At 32.5% G+C, this 22,469-nt stretch overlaps 1 protein-coding gene across 1 annotated transcript in view; it reads left to right on the top strand.

Annotated features, from left to right (window-relative positions):
- The window catches only part of LOC129807299 (uncharacterized), a 102,165-nt gene extending 80,299 nt beyond the window's left edge, over positions 1–21,866 (top strand). The window contains exons 4-7 of the mRNA XM_055856474.1: positions 2,806–3,000; positions 14,998–15,080; positions 19,242–19,351; positions 19,431–21,866. Coding sequence (XP_055712449.1) covers positions 2,806–3,000; positions 14,998–15,080; positions 19,242–19,351; positions 19,431–19,616 — 574 coding nt within the window. The 3' untranslated portion in view covers positions 19,617–21,866. The remainder of the gene's footprint in view (positions 1–2,805; positions 3,001–14,997; positions 15,081–19,241; positions 19,352–19,430) is intronic.
- Positions 21,867–22,469: the final 603 nt, after the last annotated feature.

Raw genomic sequence — 22,469 nt, 5'->3', positions numbered from 1 at the left:
ATAATGTAATTTGGCTTCCCAATCTGTTTGTGCAGCTAAATTATATCACGATAAGATTCAATTTTAATTATAAATAGGTGAAAAATCCCAATTTCAAAGGTACCCCAGTTTCAAAAGTGCCCCACTTCCCCCTATGTCTATTTTACAGTTAGATTTAATTTATTTATTTTCTAAGATAATTTTAAGGTAAATGGTTAATTATCAGCAAAAATGAGATTCTCCATAAATATTTCTGACGATTTTCGTATGACAGTTCTGCTGTGTCCCTGGATAAATTTCTACTATGACTAAATTCTGTTTTTTTTCACCCATAAGAATTCACATATGTGTTAGATTGATCTTCTGCATTTTAGACAATTTTAAGATAAATCGTTAATTATCAGAAAAAATGATACATCATGCACAGAAAAAATATTTCGTGAAATTGTTAGTAAATATTTGTGAATTCCAACAGGGGATTTACGAAATGTTCGTAAATCGTATAATCCAAAAATAAGTTTGTAAAAGGTTGTACTTCTTTCACAAACATTGTTCGTAACATGATCACTTGATGAGAATTTTTTGTTCTTTTACAAACATTCCTTTTAAATGTTCGTGAACACACGAATAAATGTTCGTTAAAACTTGTCATATGATCGTAAAAGGACAAAAAATGCTCGACAAATGATCATGTTACGAACAATGTTTGTGAAAAGTACAAACTTTTACGAACTTTTTAGTGGGTGATACGCTTTGCGAGCAATTCGTACACGGTAAAAAATTTCGGAACATATTTGTTCCAAAAATTACCTCGTCCACGGACGCTGAAAATTTTTGGAACAAATATGTTACAGATGTAGGAATAATATTATTATAAAAAATGTACCAATTTGTTCCTGACAGTGGGAACAAAACAGCCGAGTGCAACAAATTCTATTTCAACTTTCAAGAACAAATTTGCATAAAACGAAATCAAATCAAATTTGTAGACATTCCACCGTATCAAAGCGGTCCCAAAAGAAAACTCTAACAAAATTGTGACTATATTTCGTAACACAACTGTAAAGAAAACCTTTTGGAATAAACAAATATCTTCTCTAGGTATAAATTGATTTCAAAAAAATTTGTTCCAAGGAAAACTTGTTCCAATATTTTGGTCAGTGTCCAAAAGTTTTTACCGTGCAGGTCCTCAGTAGGCATTCATAAACATTACCGAAAAATTTTACGAAACATTTTTTTGTGTAGACACATCTGACGATTTTCATATGACAATTCTGCTTTCTCTATGGAATTGTCACCGGACAAATCCTTACTACCAACAAATTTTGTTTTTTTTTTTCTTTTACTCTTGAGAATATATTTTAGAGTTTGATTGATTTTCAGCGCTTCCAAGAAAATTAAAAATGAATTGTTAATATTCTGATAAAATCAAACTTTATGAACCTATCTGACCGATTTTCATATGAATATTCTGCTCTGTCGATGGAATTGTCATTGGACAAATCCTGATCACCAAATTTATTTTATTTCTAGGAATTCTAGAGTTACATTAAATTTCCGCACTTTCAAGATTCTTTGAAAATGAATTGTTAATATCTTTGAAAAATTAGACTTTTCATAAACACTTCCGAGGATTTTCATATGACAATTCTGTTGTATCTATGGAATTGTCACCAGACAAATCCTTGCTACCCAGTGAGCACCAAATACTAACCGATTTCAATTCAGTTAAAAATATATGTGTTTTCAGTTGAATTCTGTTAACCTCAAAACGACATTCTCAAGACAGTGCCATTTCCATATAATTGGTTAGCACATTTTGTTCAAGAACTGCTGAACGCTCAGCATATTTGTGCAGCTCGATTCAGGAAAAATATATTGAAAACTCTGCCTTTTTCAGCAAATTATGCTCGCTGGGTATCATCAAATTCGCTTATATCGTCTCTGTTAATATCTACAACTCAGTTCTACAGAAATAATAACAAAAATATCACACTGCATTTTTAATAACTAGTAAAATGCGGTGTACACTAATTCTGCTGAATTAATTTTCCATATATCTCCGGGAGCTTTTTCGTGGTCAACCAATGTCTCGATGGCGTCATTCTGATGTCACCGCGGGGTCAATTAATAAGAGAAAAATGCGAAGGAGAAAAATCGTGGTGGAATTGTGAAGAAGCACGTTCCAAAGCAAATTTAAGTGCTTCAGTGTGTTTTGAGATGAGAACATGAGAGGATGGTGGGCTCAAAAAAATGTCTGATGCGCATTATAATCACATGGTGTGAGTTTCTATTTTAGAAGTGGGTGCGAGTCTGTTTATTTTCCGATATATCATTAAAAGACCAAATAAAATGCAACGGAAAAAAAGAGGGAGAGTGAGGAAATTGGAAAAATAGCGCGTTTCCCGCAAGTACAACAAAGGTGTTTCAGAAAAGAGAGGAAAATTGCGGATAAATTGATTGATAACCCTTGTTGGAAATGTGGCATTATAGAATGGAAATTGCCCATATTGTTCGATACATTTGCCATTGAAAATTCATTAGGTGGGAACAGGAAGAGAGGGAAAGAATTAGACTGTAAAAACAGGCATTCAGCAGGACATTTTGGCGCCAATCAATTGATTTTTCTGCCACAGAATTTCTTTGCAATAAAAGCTCACACTGAGAAGCTTTCCTCTCTCTCTCAGTACCAATTGACGCAATTTGCACTTGACCCACATTTTCTCCACCTCACCATCTAATTGATGATTTAAATTTGCTAATTGATTGCTGCTCAAACAGACAATAATTTATTTATTTATTTATTTTTTGTCTCATTCAAAATAGGCTCGAACGTTCCAAGGTGCGAGTGTCATTTTTCCAGTGCAGTCAACCTCAGCAAGTGAGCCCCCCAGAGAATCATATTGGGTTCTTTAGTGACAACAACAACTCCATTGTGACAGATTTTAGTCTACTGGACACCGGAGGACCGGACAAAATGACAGCGGCCGTTGCACAACCGTCCTACGACAGGCAAAATAGGTCAGTGAGCTCTTTCCCCTTTTGTTTTGTTGCTAAGAAGCCACCACTCTAACTTGCGCAAACAATCGACGTTCCTCCTTTTCTGGGTAACCTTTCTTCAAAGTCATGGACAGAGTTGAGGGAATTTGTAGATTAGGGATTCATTTGTATAGGTAAAAGATGAAAAGTGAATTATATTGTGAAAGAGTGAAAAACTTAACCATCTTGAAATAAATTAAGATCTACAGAGATTTACAATCGCTAATGAGTATGTTAATTAACTTCCGATTCAAATTACTTAATTGCCGTCAGTACCCGTCTGACCCAGAGTAAGGCGGCCTCAGCGCTAAGGCATTATGTAAAACCTTAACGGTAAGGCCTTAATTAAAGACTGAATTTTGGACATAATATAAGTAGCACAGGAACAAAGTTAATTCATGAACCTTCTGCATTAGCTCTTGAATGTTTTACAAACGGTAGAAGTTACAAGGGTCATGATATGTTTAATTTACGAAAATTCAAATTTGATTATTGATTTTTTTTTTACTGTTATCACTGCGCTAATTTTTACACAGAATGCAGTTTTATCGTAGTATTCTTAATAATACTCGTACTATTATTATTAATAACATCACTTGAAGATCACCGAAATCACTAAGATTTTAAGAAAATCTATTAGGAAATATATTTAATATTTCATGTTGACAGCTGAGCAATACGCAAGGCAATACAGTAGACTCTCTCTCAATCGGGCATAAGGGGCAAAATGTCATCCAAATTATCGAGAAATTCATGCGTCAAAGACATTGTAAATTCCACAAAAAGCGCTCAATTATAATGGCTCGTGCACACCTTTTAGATCAAGAAAATTTCATGAAGTCGAATTTCGGATCCCTTTCTTTTTCACATGTTTTGCATATGTCTATCTGATTCTCTCGCACTCTTCTTCTTCTCTTAAACATCACTCCAAGTTCAATTTAGTTCAATCGAATTTGGTATGCGAAAGAATGAGATAGTCATATGCAAAACATGTGAGAAGAAAGGGTTTAGAATTTCGACTTTATGAAATTTTCTTGATCTAAAAGGTGTGCCGGAGCCATAAAGAATTACGATAAAACAAGAGGAACTATAGCGAATTTGAGCAACTTTGTTTCAAAATAAAACATGAAAATTGTAAACAATTTTTTTTACTACTGTATTATTTTTAGTTATGGTATCATTCGCTGTATTACGGTTTCATAAACACAAATACAATGAGTGTAGGTAACATGTATTTTACATGTGAGTTTCTTAAAGATAAACGATGATAACAAGTCATAGTGGTGCTATTCCAATGAAAAATGAACTAGCATTTTTTAGCGCTAATACTTTTCTCAAGTGTTTCTACATAATCGACCCTCTTTTGTGTTGGGTTCCTGTCACGACTGTTTGTTGGTTTTAGAACACAACACGGCAAGGTCTGGAGAAAATAGTCGAGACAGGAACAAACACAAAAAAAGTCGATAATACAGAAGGAATTGAGAACAATAAAGTGCTAAAAAAAAATCATTTTTCTTTGGAATAGCACCATAATTCAGGCTTGAAATAAAATTTTGACCTGATTCTAAGCATTCTGTTCTCAGTGTCGAGATCGTCGTATTTGAAGCTTCCAAACCAACCCTTGCAAGTACCTTTCGAGAAGAAAAGCAGAATTTCTCAAAATTTTCTTTTCTTTTTGGCACAAAAAAATAATAGTTGCAATTTAGTAAGGACTAAGTTGTCTACCTTTTGGCGAAATAATCTATACTGTAATTTTAACGCATTCAGTCAATGTACCAGAAATACTTGAGGTAGAATGTTCATATTTTGGGATTAGTTTCCTACAGGTTAATAGTTGATTTTTTTGAAAAGAAATAATTTTTATCCATTATGGGGGCGCGGGGAGCCGCCCTCAAACACGCGTCTTAACGGTCACTGAATTTAAATTCAGTTCATTAATTCATTACAAACTCTATTGATTTAGATAAAGTAACTATTCAAGAAAACACATTGGCAACCAGAATTCAAAACAGGAAAGAGGATGAAGGTCAATTTTAACAAATTCGACGGGATGTCGCATTTTCCGTCCGCCATTTTGAGTAAAATTTTTGCCTGACTTCACGTGAAGCGAGAAAAGAACAACAAAATATATTCCCATCTTTATCGGGCTATGTTTTCCAAGTAATTGAAGGACTAAAGTAACTAAAAATCCATTCCCGACAGAAACTCGAATATCAATTGCCCTGGAATAAATCATCTAAAATCACCCAATTTGCGTATGATGTATAATACCATGGTAAGGAATGGGTTAAGCCTACTGATGGAGGTACAGGATGAATTTGATAACTAGTGTTACCTGATGCAAACACACTAAGTAATGTGATATGACAGTTAATGCTTTAAATTAGTTGTCATTCTTAATATGACAACTTTTTATTCATATTTTACTCAATTCGAATACAAATGACAGTAATATTCTAATAGTCTTTTCAGGATGAGTAAATTGTCAATTTCACATAAAAAAAATAAAACTAATATTGCTCTTATACCTTTTCAATTTAGTGATTGTTCCTTAAATGCTAGGTCAGATTGTGTTAAAGTCAAAGCGTAATAGAAATTGATTTTTTTTTGTGAAAAAAATGAAGTCTGTAAAATCCTGCAGGACAACCCAAATCGATGAATTGTGCTTCGTCAGCCCAAAGGAACCAATATATATGGAAAAAAACTTTTGTATTTGTAGTGGTAATTGCCAGGATTTGCAAAAACGTTATCAGGATTGCTTTTAAAGTAAATTTGTGGAGTTTAGTTAATGTAACTTTAGTAAAAAACACTTCAAAATACGTTGTTCGGTAGTGATCACACTTTATTTGTAATATTCGTCATTTTATGTTAATATTTGTTCACTCACAGTTTTTGTTCCATAAAAAAGTGAAAGTATCGCTACTTTTTCATAATTTTCTCATTTCAAATATTTATTATGCCCCTTTCAACAATGTTAGGCAAGAAATATACTTCAAGAACAGCTATAAATTCTAAAAACTATACAAATGAACCGTAACATCAGCGACTCTTTATTAGTGTTGTCAGATTCAAATGATAAAACGACTATTTCTTTAGTAGTGGTTCCTCTAAAAAGTTTGGCAGATTTAAAATGTCATTTACTTACAGTCTCAAAAGAATTTCACTGATATGACCCGTCTGACACAGGGTAAGGGGGACCCAGCCTTGAGCCATTAATTAACATCCAGCTTTCGGCACTATTTTAGCCCTCACCGGCAAGATCCGAGTGGTAGGCACAAACTAAGGACTGAATCTTGCCACGTATATCAATGGCGGTGGAATGAAACTGTCAATTTCACATCCTGATTTCACCTTCTAATTTTATATAAATGATAGAAGCTACAAAGATATGTTTTATTTAACCAGGATGAACGATTTAACACTTTAGAAAAAAGCAATAACTATTCTGAAAAAAATTGTCTCTTAAAAAATACCCCCGAAAGAAAATAAAAACACGTATTTCAAGATTGTAAATTTGTTTATAGTTGCCACGACACTTTTCTCTAGACGAAACGCACCCACGCACATTTATTATTATTAAAAAAAACCAATAAAATCACTGAGAGTCTTTGCGAGAATTTTAAAAACAAATAAAATCATTGGAAAATATTCCATCTTATCACTGACAGCTGAGCAGCACGGCCGGCAACATAATTTTCATAGTTCCGCTGCTCACCACCATGAATGCAAAACAGTGTCCTTCACATATATTTAGTAAGGGGTATTTTGTATGGGAGCTTCTTAAAAGTAAGGATGAAAGATAGGGGTTAATTCAGGCTATAATCCACGCTTACTTGGTCAGACGGGGAGTGTGTAATGGGCCTAAATAAGTGGCCTGGGTGCAGCGGTTCCGAAAGGAATATAACGGACCCATACACAAATCTTAATCTCAATCTTTCACTTTTTTAAACCGAACTAGAAGCTTGAATGGAGTTGCGAACAGTTGCCAGCGCCACTCGCGGGAGAAAACAGCGCCCCCACACTGAGGGTGAGCAGGGACAATGAAGCAAATTGTTTTTCTTCACATTGCAGAGAAAACATTTCCATAATAAATAATCAATTCAGTTCTTCCGAGATGGAAATAGTGAAAAGTATAATGAAATTATTGCGCATTTAGTGCACCATTAATGCAATATCTCGGCATTTTCTTTCCACTTACTCGGAAAAATATCCATTACAAGAAAAATTGTAATAAAACGCAGTAATTTATTGCAATTTGAGACTAATAAGGATCAAGTTTCCAACCCTTTTTTAATTAATATATTTATGATATCTACAAAAGTTCCCAACTCTGTGAGTTAGATCTTAGGAAAATGTGTGGAAAAGAATAAGCCGTGAAATTTCACACTTTACCCCATTAAAGCACGATAAATTGCAAATCCCTCCCCTCATATTTCCATCGTGATTTTTTCTAACTAACCGCCTTTCTTGGCAAATCCACCCACATTTTGTGAGATAAAATGTTAAAGAATCCCAGGGAAGATTTTCTTTGCAAGGTGAATACTTCTTTTATGCCTTAGCTACAAAATGTATACACTGTATCGAAGGTGTCTTCACACTCCATCGCATTCGAGAAAATTATTCTTTCAGAATAATACATATAGAGATATTGTGTGGGGGTCAGGAAGGTGACCTTTTAGCAAGTGGATAGGGTGAAATTCTCATGGAGAATTGGTAAAAATCTCTATGGTCACCGTCATCAACAGATGTACACCAATTTTCCAGTACATAGCAACTGAATTCGCCTCTCAAACCCCTTCTATCTGTCTGAGAGATTCTTCTATTTTTACAGAAAAAGTAGAAAAAAATGTTCATGGGGGCAATAAACTACGTGTAGAAAAATAGTTTCTCCAGAGAATGACAAGAAGAGAATTTTTCATTTTAATTAATATTGAATAAGCAGATAAATTTGTTAAGAGTTCTTGTGGTTAAGATCACGTGCTGATGTAAGATATGAAAGACAAGAGAAAATAAATTGGTGAGACATGACAGAAATTTACCACAAAATTACATGTCATAAATGGAGCAAGAGAGAAAAAAAGAAGAAATATATATGTACAAAATAGCAAAAACATAGAAAGTCAACATTTCTTTATACCCTCCTTCGCGATCAATATTCCTCCTTTTCTCTGGTTTTGAGACGCTTTTGGAACGATGAATTCATCAGAAGTTTTACTAAATGATATTTTTGGTTGGTTTTCACATGAAACCGCTAAAAGAACTTCGAGAGACTAGCACTTCTTAAGCCAAACATAAAACCCCGTGAATTTGTTAATATTGCTTCTCTCTCATTCTTTCACATTTAGTTTTCTCTGGCAACAATGTCACAATTATTAGCGGAAACATGACAAATAAATTTAAACATCAGCAATTGTTAAATGTGCCACCAAGCCACAAAAAGAACAGAGAAAAAGCAGCCAAAAAGCAATTATGGTGTTGGAGTGGGTGGTTGAAAAATTACTACTGGAATGAGGTAAATAAAAAGGTGCATTTGAGGAAACAAATGGCTAATTTCATAGTGCAGAGGGTGCTTAACTTTTACGATCCCTTTATTGTAAAATTTATAATAAAAACTATTAGCTCTTGAGATTGATATTTCACAGGTTTCATGATATTTCACTTAGCGTGAAAGCGAAAGGACAATAGAGGTTCTGTCCGTAATGGCTTTTTTGTCTGCCGCCATCTTACTAGTGACCTACTTTTATTTCGAAACACTGATCAAATTTTTCACACGAGTCGATTGAAAAATTGTTTGGAAAAAGCTACAAAAATTTTAAATACAAAGGCCAAAAGCTTTAAAGTTCGAACACTGACAATATTTGTCGTATAAGTCCATGAAAATGCAATTTATTGAGAAACTTTCGAAAATAGAAAATATGACTCTAAAATCGAAATGGTGGCACAACGTTCTGTAGAGGAACCTAGATCTTCCCGCAAGGCAAGTTCGAATCATCCATTATTATTTTTCTTATACAATGATAAATTTGTTAGTCCCATGCCCGTGGAATCAAGTGCAGTGAAGCTCACTGGATGCAATCCGAACACCTTTAACGCCAGAAAAATTCCTGGTGACCTAAAGGGGATTCGAACTCGGGACACTTGCATCATAGAGCGAGTGCTCTACCACTTGATCCATTCTTTCCGTACAGAAGTAGATCTTGAAAAATTCGAAAATCCATTGAAAGATCCAGAAAAGAGATTTTCTTACTTCTTAATACTTTTGCAAGGTGGCTGAGGTACATCCTGTTCGAATTTCGAAGTGCTCAAGTGTCAAAATGTAACGGTCTTCACATTGTTGTGAGGAAGAAAACAGAACAACGACGTTTACTGTACTTTCCCCAGTATTTAATCACTCCATAATCACTGAGTAACTCTTTTGCCAGTTTTCAGTGTGATATTTGATAAATTTTCCCCACCTTGTTCGAAAATTTAGTATGAAAATTCGAAATTGAATTTGAATTCTTCGAACTTCAACGATTTTTTGTGCAAATAGAGTTCCATTTACCTTTTATCGAAGACACTATTGGACAATCAAAATCTACTTCTGTTTGTGCTCATTGAGTGCCTTGGGTCAAAAATTGAGGGTCAGAAAGAATCGTTTTTCTGCCTCTCTAGAGTAAAACATGACTTTAGATGGCCGTAGGAAAATTTTCATTTTTGGGTCACCGGGGACCGGGACCCAATCGTCCTTATAGGGTTACATCTGGATTTTTTTGGAAAGGTCTTGAAATTTCCAATCCGGCTGCATTGATCCCAATCGGTAATGAAATAGTAAAGAATTCGTAATAGTGATTTATCTTTCTTTAATATCTTAATTTTATTTAAAATTAAGATATTATTTTATTACAAAGATATTATTTTACTTAAAAATTTGGGGCACTTTAGGCTTGAATTTAATATAATTCAAACATATAAAAAGTAATAGAACTAATTACTAATTTTTTTAATAACAATTAACAACTTAAATTCAAGGGAGACTGGGGCAAAAAGTCACAAAATGGATATTTTATTTTTTTTACACGCTACCCGAGTACGTCAGAAATTTCTAATAAGCGCAGATTTATAGAAAATTTACCGCTCTACAACTTTGTAAAAGTCATTTTCCTCTATTTTGTAAGGAAATATATTTATAGAGCCGTTTTCTTACAAGTAATTTTGTGATTACAGTAGAACCCCGCTATAGGCCATCGCTCTACGGTTCACAATTTATCGACCTTTGATTTCAAAACACTGATTTTAAGTTAGGTTATGTTTTTTAATACGCGAAATGCAATGTTGTCATAATTATTTTAATATTTTTCGCAAACTTTATTGAGTAGTTGTGATAATTATGATCCATAATAAAGAGAGCGAAGACAAGTACCACAATCGCAATGAAAGTGGAAGCCGTCGAGCAATTTCAATACTAAAAGTCGTTGATAATTTTAAAAAATGACATGGACTATAGTGCGACCCAAGTGTTAAATCTGGAACCAAATATGGCCTATAGCGAGACTCTACTGTATTCTTAAAAATGCTGGGGCAAATAGTACCAAGCATGGGGTATTAATTTTTTTCTCTCTTTATTACGGTTTCCGAAAATTAAAAAAATGCCTAGATGACATATTTTCATAGGAAATTAATTCCTCTACACCTTTGCAAAAAATCGTTATATCTATCTTAACGAAAAAAGCGTTTTTCAAGCTATTTCAATTTTAGAAAAAATACACAGGAGACTGTAAATCGTTTGACCAATGCAAAAAATAAGCGGCGACACATGGGAATAACGTTCCTTTCCGACATCAGAAATTACTTCGGTATTTGTTGTTCCATACCTTTTGTTACTTTTTACCCCAAGTGGTTCTTTTTAATAAAATTATTTCTGGAGAAAAAAATCTTTGTAAAATTCTAAAATAGATAGCAGCTTCGTATTCAAAGAATCCAAATCATTTAGTAAATATTTAGCAGTGCGTGAATTTTGAAAAATAAGTAGGTAATAATTGATATCTTCCACCGAGAAAAATGTGGATGGTAAAATTTACCATCCTCCATACAAAATTCTAATGGCCGGATAGTAAAAAAGTCACCCAGCAAACGCGATATTAAATTGGACTGTCAAAAATTGTAGAATCTATTGCATGGATAGTAAATTCTAATAACCGGATGGTAAATTCTAATATCCCCGGATGTTAGATTTTACTAGCCGGATGGTAAATTTTACTGGCAGGATAGTAAATTTTACTAGCCGGATATTAGAATGAAAAATGTCGGAAAAATTTATTTTTCCTTATTTTCATTGCTTTTTGGTCATTGTTTGAGGGCTTGGGGCCCTTCCTGGATGACATTCTCTGTATTTCAAGCCATTTTGATGCGTGAAAATCTTTTTCCAACATTGACGACTCAGCCGAGATTTGAACACGCGACCTTTGTGATGACAGTCCAGCATCTTCCAGCTGCGCCACGAATTCCTATAATATATTCAAAGCATATCGGGAACCGTTGCATCAGCACCCACGATATTCCAAAATGACATTCTAATAGCAGGATGGCAAATTTTACTGGCTTGGATGGTAATTTCAATCCAAATTACTATCCTCCGTTAAAATTTACTGTCTTCCAGTTAAATTTTAACATGTAATATGCGACCAGTAAAATTTACTTCCCGGGTATTAGAATCTAAGAGAGGTCAAGGTAAAATCTAAATGAGGATAGTAAATTTTACCATCCGGCTGTTAGAATTTACTATCCATAGGATAGTAAATTTTAAAATGTCAAGATGGTAGATTCTAAAGGAAAGTTTCTATGGAGGATGGTATTTTCTACTATCTTTTGAGATAGTAGAATTTAAAGACACGATTTGTAGAAAATACCATCCAAATTTTTCTCGGTGTCTGCAAGAAAAATATTTCAAAAATAGGGGTAAAAATTTCCATATTTTTTATTTTCTAAATTCCTTGTTCGAATTCTAAGAAACTTACGACATTAAAAAAGGTCTGTGGCGGCTATGTGGAAAAAAATTTAAACCGCTATCTTTTTTATCTTGGAAAGTATTGAATTTTGAAATTTTCGATTTGTGACTTTTCGCCCCAGTATCCCCTACTCTGTCAGTATTAGAGAATCATTTAAAAAACCCTTAGTTAAAACTAAAGAACCCTTTGTACTATTTCATTCGTGCTAATAAAAGCTCGCATGAACAAACAGAAAGTCATCAAAAGCGTATCCAAGCCCCTATTGAAATCTAACTGCACTCATACCTGCGGCCTTTTTAGCATCAAATAGCGGAAAAGTCAAGGACTTTTCATTAGCTCTTCCCCGTGACTGTCGAGGACAAAAGAAGCGTAAAGATATTTACCACAAATAATCCTCCTGAGCTCTTCATTTTGATATGAATCTCTCATGAAACACCGTGGAATAGCAAAGAGGACACAAAAATTGCTCTACATTTTCCCTAATATCTCTCGTCATTTCCTGTATATCTCTGTAAATATGGCATTTTATTGCAAAGTTTAAACTCTGAATGATAAACTTGGCATTCCTCAATAGATCCCAATGAATACCCAGTTAATTTTTGCCTCATGAAGACTTTAAGTTGGATTTTTTTTTTAAATAAAAGGTGAATGTGTATTGGTACCAGGCGTCTCCACTGCGCATGGTTGCACCATTTTCTCTCTCTCAAATACACGCGAGCTTTTTTGCCGCCCGATATTTACTCTCATGGCTTTTCTCTCTCTCTTTGTCCAAAAAATTTGAATTTTTTTTTTTCTTTTGGAAAAACACGTCTTCATGTTATGTTGCTGTGTGCAGAAATTGCAACACAAGTCGCTACATTTCAAGCATTCTCTGCATGTCCAAAATTCTGACACTTCTTGCAAAAATGCCGGAAAATTGCCAATTTGAGAGACTTGGAGGAGAATTGGAGAGAATGGAAGACTGTGGAATTTCCCAGTTTTCCGAGATACTCATGTATGAGTAAATATCTGTTACACTTTAAAGCCAAATATTATAAACTAAGAAGCTAGTGTTGGTATAGAGATGGAGAAAATCGGGAAAATTGAAATGTATGGCATCGACGAGCTCGAGCCTAACGGAGATTTTCACATTTTCCGAGTTCAGTGTGACAGTGAGGCCTTAAAATAGCGCACACAGAGAGTGCCCACACTGGAAACTTCTTACGAGAAAAATTTCGAATTCCCCCCACTTGGTATTTTGCATCAGGGCCCAACTTATTCAGTAGTTTATCATACTTTTGACCAGTCACAGTGTCATCAATAGTGCGCTGGAAGACACCCAAAAAAACTTTTTTTCTCTTTTTTTGCTCTCAAAGTGCGAAAAGTGTTGAAAAACAAATTGATTTGTGCTACAGTGATGCAAAGCTCTGTGAATTTTCTCATAGTGGTGTCCATCCCAAAGGGTATCATCTAAATTGAACTTCTTTGTTCTCGAAGGAGAAAATCCTGGCACAAACTAAGTGCGAAAAAAAGTTCCACCCACGAAAATAAATTTTAATTGCTGAAAAGCACGCCAAGAAAATCGGATTAGTTCTAAAAATTTCGCATTGAAGAAAAATTACGCCGGTTTTTCGAGCTTTTTGGTTGGATTTTTCAACTGTGAGAGTGTTTAATAATGTATTTTCGAAATATTGTACAATAATCTATTAATAGATGTTGTAAACACACTCCACGTTAATATAAAGTAGCTTTTTTTTCTTCTCTATTCAAATAGCAAAAAGCCAGTAGGATGAATAGAGGGGAAGAATAACAAAATACTGTGGAATGTGAAGAAGGCATGTTATTGAAAAATAACAAAACCCTTTGGAAATATTAAACGCTTCATCATGTCACCAAGCACAGTACAAAAAATGCAACTGAATGAGCCACAGTGCAATTGATTTTGACATGCCCAACTTTCTGGCAGTGGTTGCAAAAGTGCACAATACTGTTGTAGATGCTAAAAATTGCCAAAATATCAACAGAAAACGCAAGTACAATTCCCAAGTCAATGAAAACCCCCCTGAAAAGTTCAGAAGCGCTGATAGGAGGTGCACAGGGGAGCTATTTGTTAGATTTTCCAATAGAATTGTTATGAAATATTTTGAATAGTTTCCCCAGAAAATAAAACAACAATTTTTTTTTGTCCTGGCAATATCAACTCAAAACTGCGCCCCATTTTTCAGCCAAATAAATGAACTGCACCATCGACTATCCCAACCAATTGAACTTAATTGTATTGAGTTAATTTTTTTGTTCCTGCCTCCGACGCAAATAATCAGCTGGAACCTGACAAAACTCTCTTTGTTCGACATTTTAGCATACCAAAATGTATGTTTTAGTTCGGTGTTAGCAGTCCTTGACCTATCAATTCATATTATTTGGTGTCCCAACACTCTCTCACTCTCTGAGAGATGGTTAAAATTTTAAAATTCAACCTCTACATCTGTCCATTTATCACACCAAAAAACTTGCGCAGAAAATCACAGGTGAAGGAAATGAATATTGCTTTCGGAAATACACCTTGATGAAAAGTTCACAGAGCTTTTAGTGCTTTTGATCTCTCTGACCTTTACCCCAATTACCTAAATTCTCTTCATTCTTAGAACTGCCAATAAAATCCTCACAGAGGAAATTCAATAAGAAAATCATGTTAAACTTTAGTGATGTGCTTTAAAAGCAATAATTAACTGCCTCTTGTTCATCAAAAACTCAAACCAAAGAGATGGCAACATCACACGGAGGCGCCCTCTACTATGTCATAGAGGTACCACAGAATGAGAGGAAACAACTCGTGAGGTAAATGCCAAAGAGCAAAAGAACATCCAGAAAATGACCAAGAGAAAACTAGAAGCAAGTTAATTAGACTGGTGGTTAATTATTTAACTAAAGAATGGAAAAAACTTGTTTAAGAATATTATTATGATATTAAACATGTACTAATTGAGGTATTTCTTTTTTTTGCACGCATCAGCACTGAATCCGGATGGGATAATCCATTTAGGCCTGGCGGTGACCTTTCACGTGAAGCCGATGAAATTGTGAATATGATTAAAGGTAAAGAAATAAGTTTTTTCTAAGCTATCAATCATCAAATATTTAAATATTTCTGTGCTGAAGCACAAATATTGTAGACTTAACGCAAATGATTCATTTTTTGACTAAATACTTCATTGAGAATTTCGAAAATGGAATTCGATTATCGAAATCCTGATAAACCGAAGTGCTATTTCTTGAATATGCTCTCCATATAAGTAATCTAAATTTAAAACTAAATATAAAAAATCTGAAATCTGGTATTAAAGATAATATAATTTTTCAATCCTCAAAATTTGTTTTTTGATACTGCATTCTTAATTATGATAATTATCAAGACCATTTTTAAAAATTATTTTTGTTCTATGCTATACTGTAGACTTAATTCAAAATCTATAATTCAATTTTCGAACTTTTGCTGAGCCAATTTATTACAGAATTCGAAAATGCGATTCGATAGTCGAGACTTTAATGAACAAAAGAATTAATTTTAAAGTATTATATATTCTTAAAAAGAGAACTCTGGATTTAAAACTATATCAATAATTTAAAAAAACTAATGTTTAATTTAAACATAAATATTCGATAATCGAAAAACCAAAACAAAGCAATTTTGAAAAACTTCTTAATTGTTACTAAATTACAAAATTCGAAGTAATTCAAGTTTCAAACTGAAAGAGAGATACAGCGGACTTTAAGTTAATCTGTAATACGATTTTTGCTATATTTGATTTTTGAAAAAGCAAAATCGAAACCTTAAAAAGCCAAAGAACTAACTTTTAAGCATATTTTTAAAACGAATAAACCCTAAACTTAAAACTAAATTAACATATTTCTGAAAATAATTCACTAAAAAATATAATATTTAAAAAATAAGTATATTTTTTCATCCTAGAAAATTATATTATTTGCTAATAAATTCCGGAGTAAAATATCAATATCGAAACCGTTTTAAAACATTTATTTTGATTCTTAAAAAGTAATCGAAATCGTGGAAAATTTAAAAAAAATTAAGAAACTCTGAATCTGAATTTCATGCTCGTTCAAGAACGTTACAGAAAAGTATGAAAATTTTAAATATCAAACTTTTTCGATAACAATTTTATCAATAATAAAAATCGATATTTGAGTGTTTACAGCCAATGTACTACATCCTAAAGAAACTTTGCGAAGTAGCATTTTCTTTTCATTCTCGAAAATATTGGTATTGAGCAGGGGAGAGCCTGCATGTTTGAGACGCAGGGACTTTGACATGCGGTGGATTATTCTTTGATTATTTAAATAAATGTGACGACACTAATCCAGTTATTTTGATAAAGTCCATACCAGTAATAGTATACTAAGCGTTATACAAAATTTCAAGATAATTTTCTGAGTTATGGAAATAATCGTTTAAAGTCAAAACATAAAAAACTGTCTCAATCATACCGGCTCTCCCCTACTGAACATAAATTCCATGACTTCTGAAAAAAATAAAGTGATATTGAAAATAAATAAAAGCCTAATTAGTGAAAGAAAAACTCTCTATTTGGGAATAAAATAAAGTCAGTACTAAACAATTTATACTTCAGAAAATATCCGATAAATAAGAAACCGTCTTGTTGTATGCATTTTCGAAAACTTTGTCATTATCGCGAAAGAACTTTTTATCTTTAAAAAGTTAATATTATTATTATTAACGAATAAAAAACAGAATATTTTTAAAAATAAAGAGAACAAGATCAGTATCAAGTATTTTTTTCGAAAATAAATATTCAAATAAGCAAGAATAATCGATAAGCATAAGTTTTAAAACTTAAGAATTTAATTACAAATGGATTTCTTGTATTCCCAAAAATTTAGATATTCCTTATCGAATTTAAAGTTGCTTCTTAAGGTTGTTAACTTCTTAACTTTTCGAAAAACGAAATAAAGTTTGGAAAGAAAAATTCATTAATCGAAAATTAAGGATCAAACAACTTTAAATATTTACAAATGACAGTTCCTTCCTAAAATAGATCACCATAAAGACCAAAAAACTTATTTCGAAATATCAAACTTCAAATCAGTTAGCTGAAATAGGCAGCGTTTTCAGTATATTTTTGGCAAATCGATCAGCAAAAATATGCTAAGCGATCAGCAGTTCTTGAAAAAAAATGCTAACCAACTTTCGAATATAAGTTGCTTGAGTTTCAATAATGTAAACCAATAAGGAAAAATTCTATAAAAAGGTCTGTTCAGGCGTGGGTATTTCGAAATGCAATCAACTGCACTATGAACCGTTAAGTCTTGGAAAATCTTCTCTAGGTGGTTCATTTATGAGATAAAATATCCATGCATAATGTTATAGTTCCAATAAGTAAAATTTCGAATGAAAAGGCAGTCAGGTAGACGATCTATTTTATTTCGAAACGCCTTCAAGTTATGGGAAAAAGTGTTTCTTTCTGTAAATTATATTTCACATTAAAAAAAATTATAAGATAATTGAGCAGGCCTGTAGGGGAATTCTGTATTTTTTGTGGCAGTGTAGTATGTGAGTTCGAAACCTGACAATGCCAATAGGGCTTTCTTGTCATATCACATGAGTTCGAAAATGCAAATCTGAAATATGTGATTTCTGACAATTCCACGTGAGCTGAAATGAAAATGTCACTGTTATAGAATACCATTTTCGAAAAAGCTCTCTTGAGATTCGAACGCAACATATGGCATTGTCAGAGAGTTATAGAATTATCCTTCTGATGACAGTTTGAGAAGAAAATAAGTAATATGAGACGTTTGTCGTTTATGACATTATTTACTTCAGGATTTTTTGAGTTCTTTTTCACAACACAAAAAAACTGATTCTGATAAACATAGATTTTCAATTTTTTTTTCGAACATAAGGCTTTTCACATGAAATATTTATATTTCGAAAAATGGACAACCCAATTAGGGAGCATCTAAAGGGGGGGATTTTATTTCGAAACCGCCATTTTGACACAAAAATCCCCCACTGAGCTTTATAGACCAGTGCATTTTTGCCTATCTTTTGGCGCTTAAAATGTCCCTCTTCGAAAGCTCTATTTGTCAAATCATTTTTTTTTGTTTTTCAAGAGATGTTTTTCTCGTGATCTATTTTCAAAGTTATCGAAAGTCGAAACGCAGGTGAAATAGGGACACGGTATCGATCTGTCTTCTGAATGTATCGTTTAATCTTCTTAATATGATTGAATTGTTAAATAGACATCCTTAAATAGAAATGAAGAAATAGTTAAATAGAATAAATTTGATTTATCGAAAAATAAAAAAAATTAGGATATTTTCTTAATTCAGCAACAATATTGGCAAAAAATCCTGCAGTAGGGCGGTTTTGATATAGAGGTGCCCCATCTCCTCTTCCTTATAAAGTGTTCGTCACCAGGCATAATTATTAACTTTACCACTTTTTAACAAATTATTAGATTATAAAACATTGTGTGATTGACGTTTGAAACATTTCGAAATAAAATAGAAAATCTTCCAGTCTATAAATTTTAGTCAGAGCACACTTGGAGAATTTATAACAGAGGGTGGAGAAAATTTATCTCAGGAATGAACCACTAGGGGAGATTTCCCGAGACTCACCGGTGCACAGTAGGGTACATTTCGAAATCCCCCCGTATGGAAGACGCCTTAGGACGCAGTGGAGCATTTCAATTTCGAAACAGATATTTCGAATAAAAATATCCTCGTTTAAATATACTATAATATAGCTATTCAAGAATTAATTAACTTTAAGAATCAAAAAATGACAATTTCTTTCCATTCTCCAAAATCTTGTTATTCACTAAGAAAAACAAATTAAAAATAGTGATTTTTGAGGTCAGTTCGCAAAATCAAAAGAACAACATTTCACCACTTTAAATCAATCGCATTTCGAAAAGCATTTTTATTTGAATAACGTCCATTTCTCATAAAGCGTGAGCAATCTAGTGGAGTTTGAGAAGATTTAGAAGATCCATTGAGCACATGTGTGTCAAATTTAATTAAGTTTTATTTATGGATCCCGTTCTGTCTGGTTTTCCAGCGTCTCAGAAGTTGAAATCAAAGTCAAAGACGTCACACAATTAGCACGTTTTTGAATACAGCAATAAAACATCTTTTGGGAGAGGTTCCCATGCCAATCGACAAACAAGAGTTGCAACTTTATTAGTATCATTTCTATATATATTTTTTAATTAGGTGGAAAGCCAATAACACCGACTGGAGATCCAAATCAGACAATTGCCAATGGAGTGGCTCATGGGGTGGAAAATGGAGCAAATGTCGTTGATGGTGTGACAAAGAGTGAAGTAAATGACTGTTTAAATTTTTTAAAATTTCAAATAATTTCATAAAAATAACGTTATTTGGACGTTTTTTTTTGTGCAGGCTTCACAACTAAATGCATCACTGAATGGTACAAAATCACCTCAAAAGTCTAAGGATAAATCATCGACAAATGGCGATGCCACAAATGTGACACAGACCCAGGTGGTACCAGGACCCCAATCTGCGAGCCATGTGGTGATTGAGGATAAGAAAAAGAAGAAGTGTACTTGCTGTGTGATCCAATAATATGATATAAAACACCAATTTTTACCTTTTAATTTTTAAAAAGAAATAAAAAGAAAACGATTTTAAGAAGAACAGCTACTTTACAGGATTTTTTTTTGTTTTTCTTATTACAAAAAAAAGAATTATTTGTAGTTTTTATCATTATTTTTTTGTTAACTATATTTTTAGTCTGTGTAGAGTCTTTTTTTATTTATATACAGAAAAAGAAGATAAATGATGAAAGAGAAAAAAAATAGTGAATAATTGTAATTTAGAATGAAGAGAAAAAAATATCTTATACTCGAAAGATTATTAAAAAAAAGTATATAGAAATTTTCTAATCAGTTTTTTCCTTCCCCTTTTTTATACTACTTAAAAAGAAAAAAAAAACATTGTGAAAAGATGATGTGAATGCAGAAATTTTTAGGAATAATTCGTGTTTTTCGACATTACCAAAGGAGACAGATTAATAGAAAATGAAAAGAAAAATCCAGCATATAAAAGTTTTAAAATAAATTAAGAAAAAAAAGAGAAATGTAGAATTTTTTTTTAGTTTTACTCTCCTACAATCTCTAACTAAATTTTCCGCCGTAAAAGAATCCTCGAAGAAACCATTATGGGCTACGCACAGATACTTTTGTTTTGTAAACAAATATTTGACATGGCAGGCAGAGTGAGTGAGATACATTTTGTGACATCTAAGCTGACACACGCCACTTAGGAAGAAATGTTTACAAAGCAAAAATTTTTGAGAGTTGTTCATTATGGGCTAAGCAAAATTACTTCTGTTTTGTAAACACATTTCAGAGTGATGCTCAATTGCACAATAATGAGCAGTGCACGATAACTTTTGTTTGTAAACATGTTTTTAAAATTTCCCATGAGAATGAGCGGGATGACTAGATCTAGATCTCACTCACTCTCATTGCAATGTCAAAAACATGTTTACTAAACAAAAGTTATTGTACGTTGGGCATAACTTTTGTAAATATGTTTCGGAAGCTATCTATGAGAGTGAGCGAGATGACAAGATTTACATCTCTTTCACTCTCACTGAAACGTCAAAAACATGTTTACTAAACAAAAGTTATTCTGCATTGAGCATAAGTACCGCACTTCCTGCATTTGTTTCACTTTTAAAATGTGAGAAATACACATTTACAAAACAAAAGTAATTGTATTTTGGTAAAAAAAAATCTCAAATAAGGCAAATAAGTATTTTTCTCAAAAACAAAAAAAGTCGTTATCCAATTAAAAAAAAACAAAATTACTTTGTACACATTCAAAACAACACAGAATATCACAAAAAAGGAACCACCTGAAAAAAATTATTACCAATTATATTTAATAAAAGAAAAACAATTTAATCTAATTCTTATAAGAATCTTCTGCTAAATCCTCTTCCCTAAACCTCCTCCTAAAAAAAATATTTCCTTTATATTTTTTGTATTCTTGTTATTTATCAAAAAAAAAAGCATCACAATCTTCTGAACTGACCACAAAATTCATCAAAATTCTAAGTCATTTTAAAACGCGTTCAGATAGTTACAACTATTTATAAGCTAACTAAATAATATAATTATTTAAAATGCAAGAAAAACACTAATAAAAAAATCATCTTTTAATGGACGTCTGAAACTCTAGCAAAAAGAAATCTAATTTAGTAACACAGAAAAAAAAGATTCTCGTGTAGAATTTATTGCAAGATAAAATTCTCGTCAATAAATTTAAAAAGAAAAAAACTCTATTAATGATCATTAAAGATGAAAAGAAGCATAGAATTTAAATAATTTGCGAGTGATTTTTTATATGAAAAAAAAGAAACTGAAAAGAATGGAAAGAAAAACCTTATTTTTTAAATTAGAACGAGAACATGAGAAAAATTTTGGTAAAGATTGAGCATGATAAAAAAAATTATTGAAGCATCAATTTTTGGAAAAAAAAAGAATGTGACAAAAATGCTTTTCTGTAAATAAGTATTTAAAAAAAAGAAAAAAAAATATGAATGAATTTCTTCAATTGAGTTGTAAATTCATTTATTTTAAATTTTGAAAAAGGCCTCAGAACCTTTTTCCTAAAATAAAAAAAAGTTGATGAAGAAGATGAAGAATAAAACTATCAAGAATATTCAACAAATTTATAATTTAATAATTGTTTTTTTAGCAGTCCTTTTTGATGAGAAAATGCATTATTTTTAATTTTATTCTTAAATTACGTATACCTTTTTTGTATATATGTAAAAAAAAATACAAAATAAAAATGGAAAGAAAATTCTGTTTTCTTTTATTTTTTCAATTTCCGCATCACGACTCCCAAATTTCAGCTAAATTAATTTTTCAGAGCACTATGGTATAACCAGAACCGCTACCTGTTCTTTTTTTCTATAATTCGATTCACGCTCTTCAAAAGCCAATCGAACAGCATCATTTGTGTCAGTCGTAAATTTGTTTAATTTATTTGTGAAATATTCACAAAAAGATCATGCCGCTTCTTCACAAACTCTCAATTTTATGTCAATATTTTCCACCCACTTAAATGGGCAATTTCCCGCGCTAAAAGCCAGATAGAATGGACTTTAGCATAATCTCGAGATTAGGAAATCATTTCCGAAATATCGCACAAGACGACACATTTTAAAAGTCAATAAAAATATGCTGAATCGGGGATTTGCATACGAATTGTGCCATTTTTTCTGATAAACTCTGCATTAGATTTTCTTCACGATTTCCAAACGCACAAAGCTCAAAAGCGAATGGGCCGCACAACCCACATGAAAATATATACACTTAATCTCATCTTGCTCAATCCATCAAAAAAGCGATGATAAATCTAATTTAGTTGGAGATATTAAATTACGCGTATTTAATTCAATTT

The sequence above is a fragment of the Phlebotomus papatasi genome, chromosome 3 (assembly GCF_024763615.1).
Source record: "Phlebotomus papatasi isolate M1 chromosome 3, Ppap_2.1, whole genome shotgun sequence".
Lineage (NCBI taxonomy): Eukaryota > Metazoa > Arthropoda > Insecta > Diptera > Psychodidae > Phlebotomus > Phlebotomus papatasi.
This window is presented reverse-complemented; position numbering and strand designations above follow the sequence as displayed.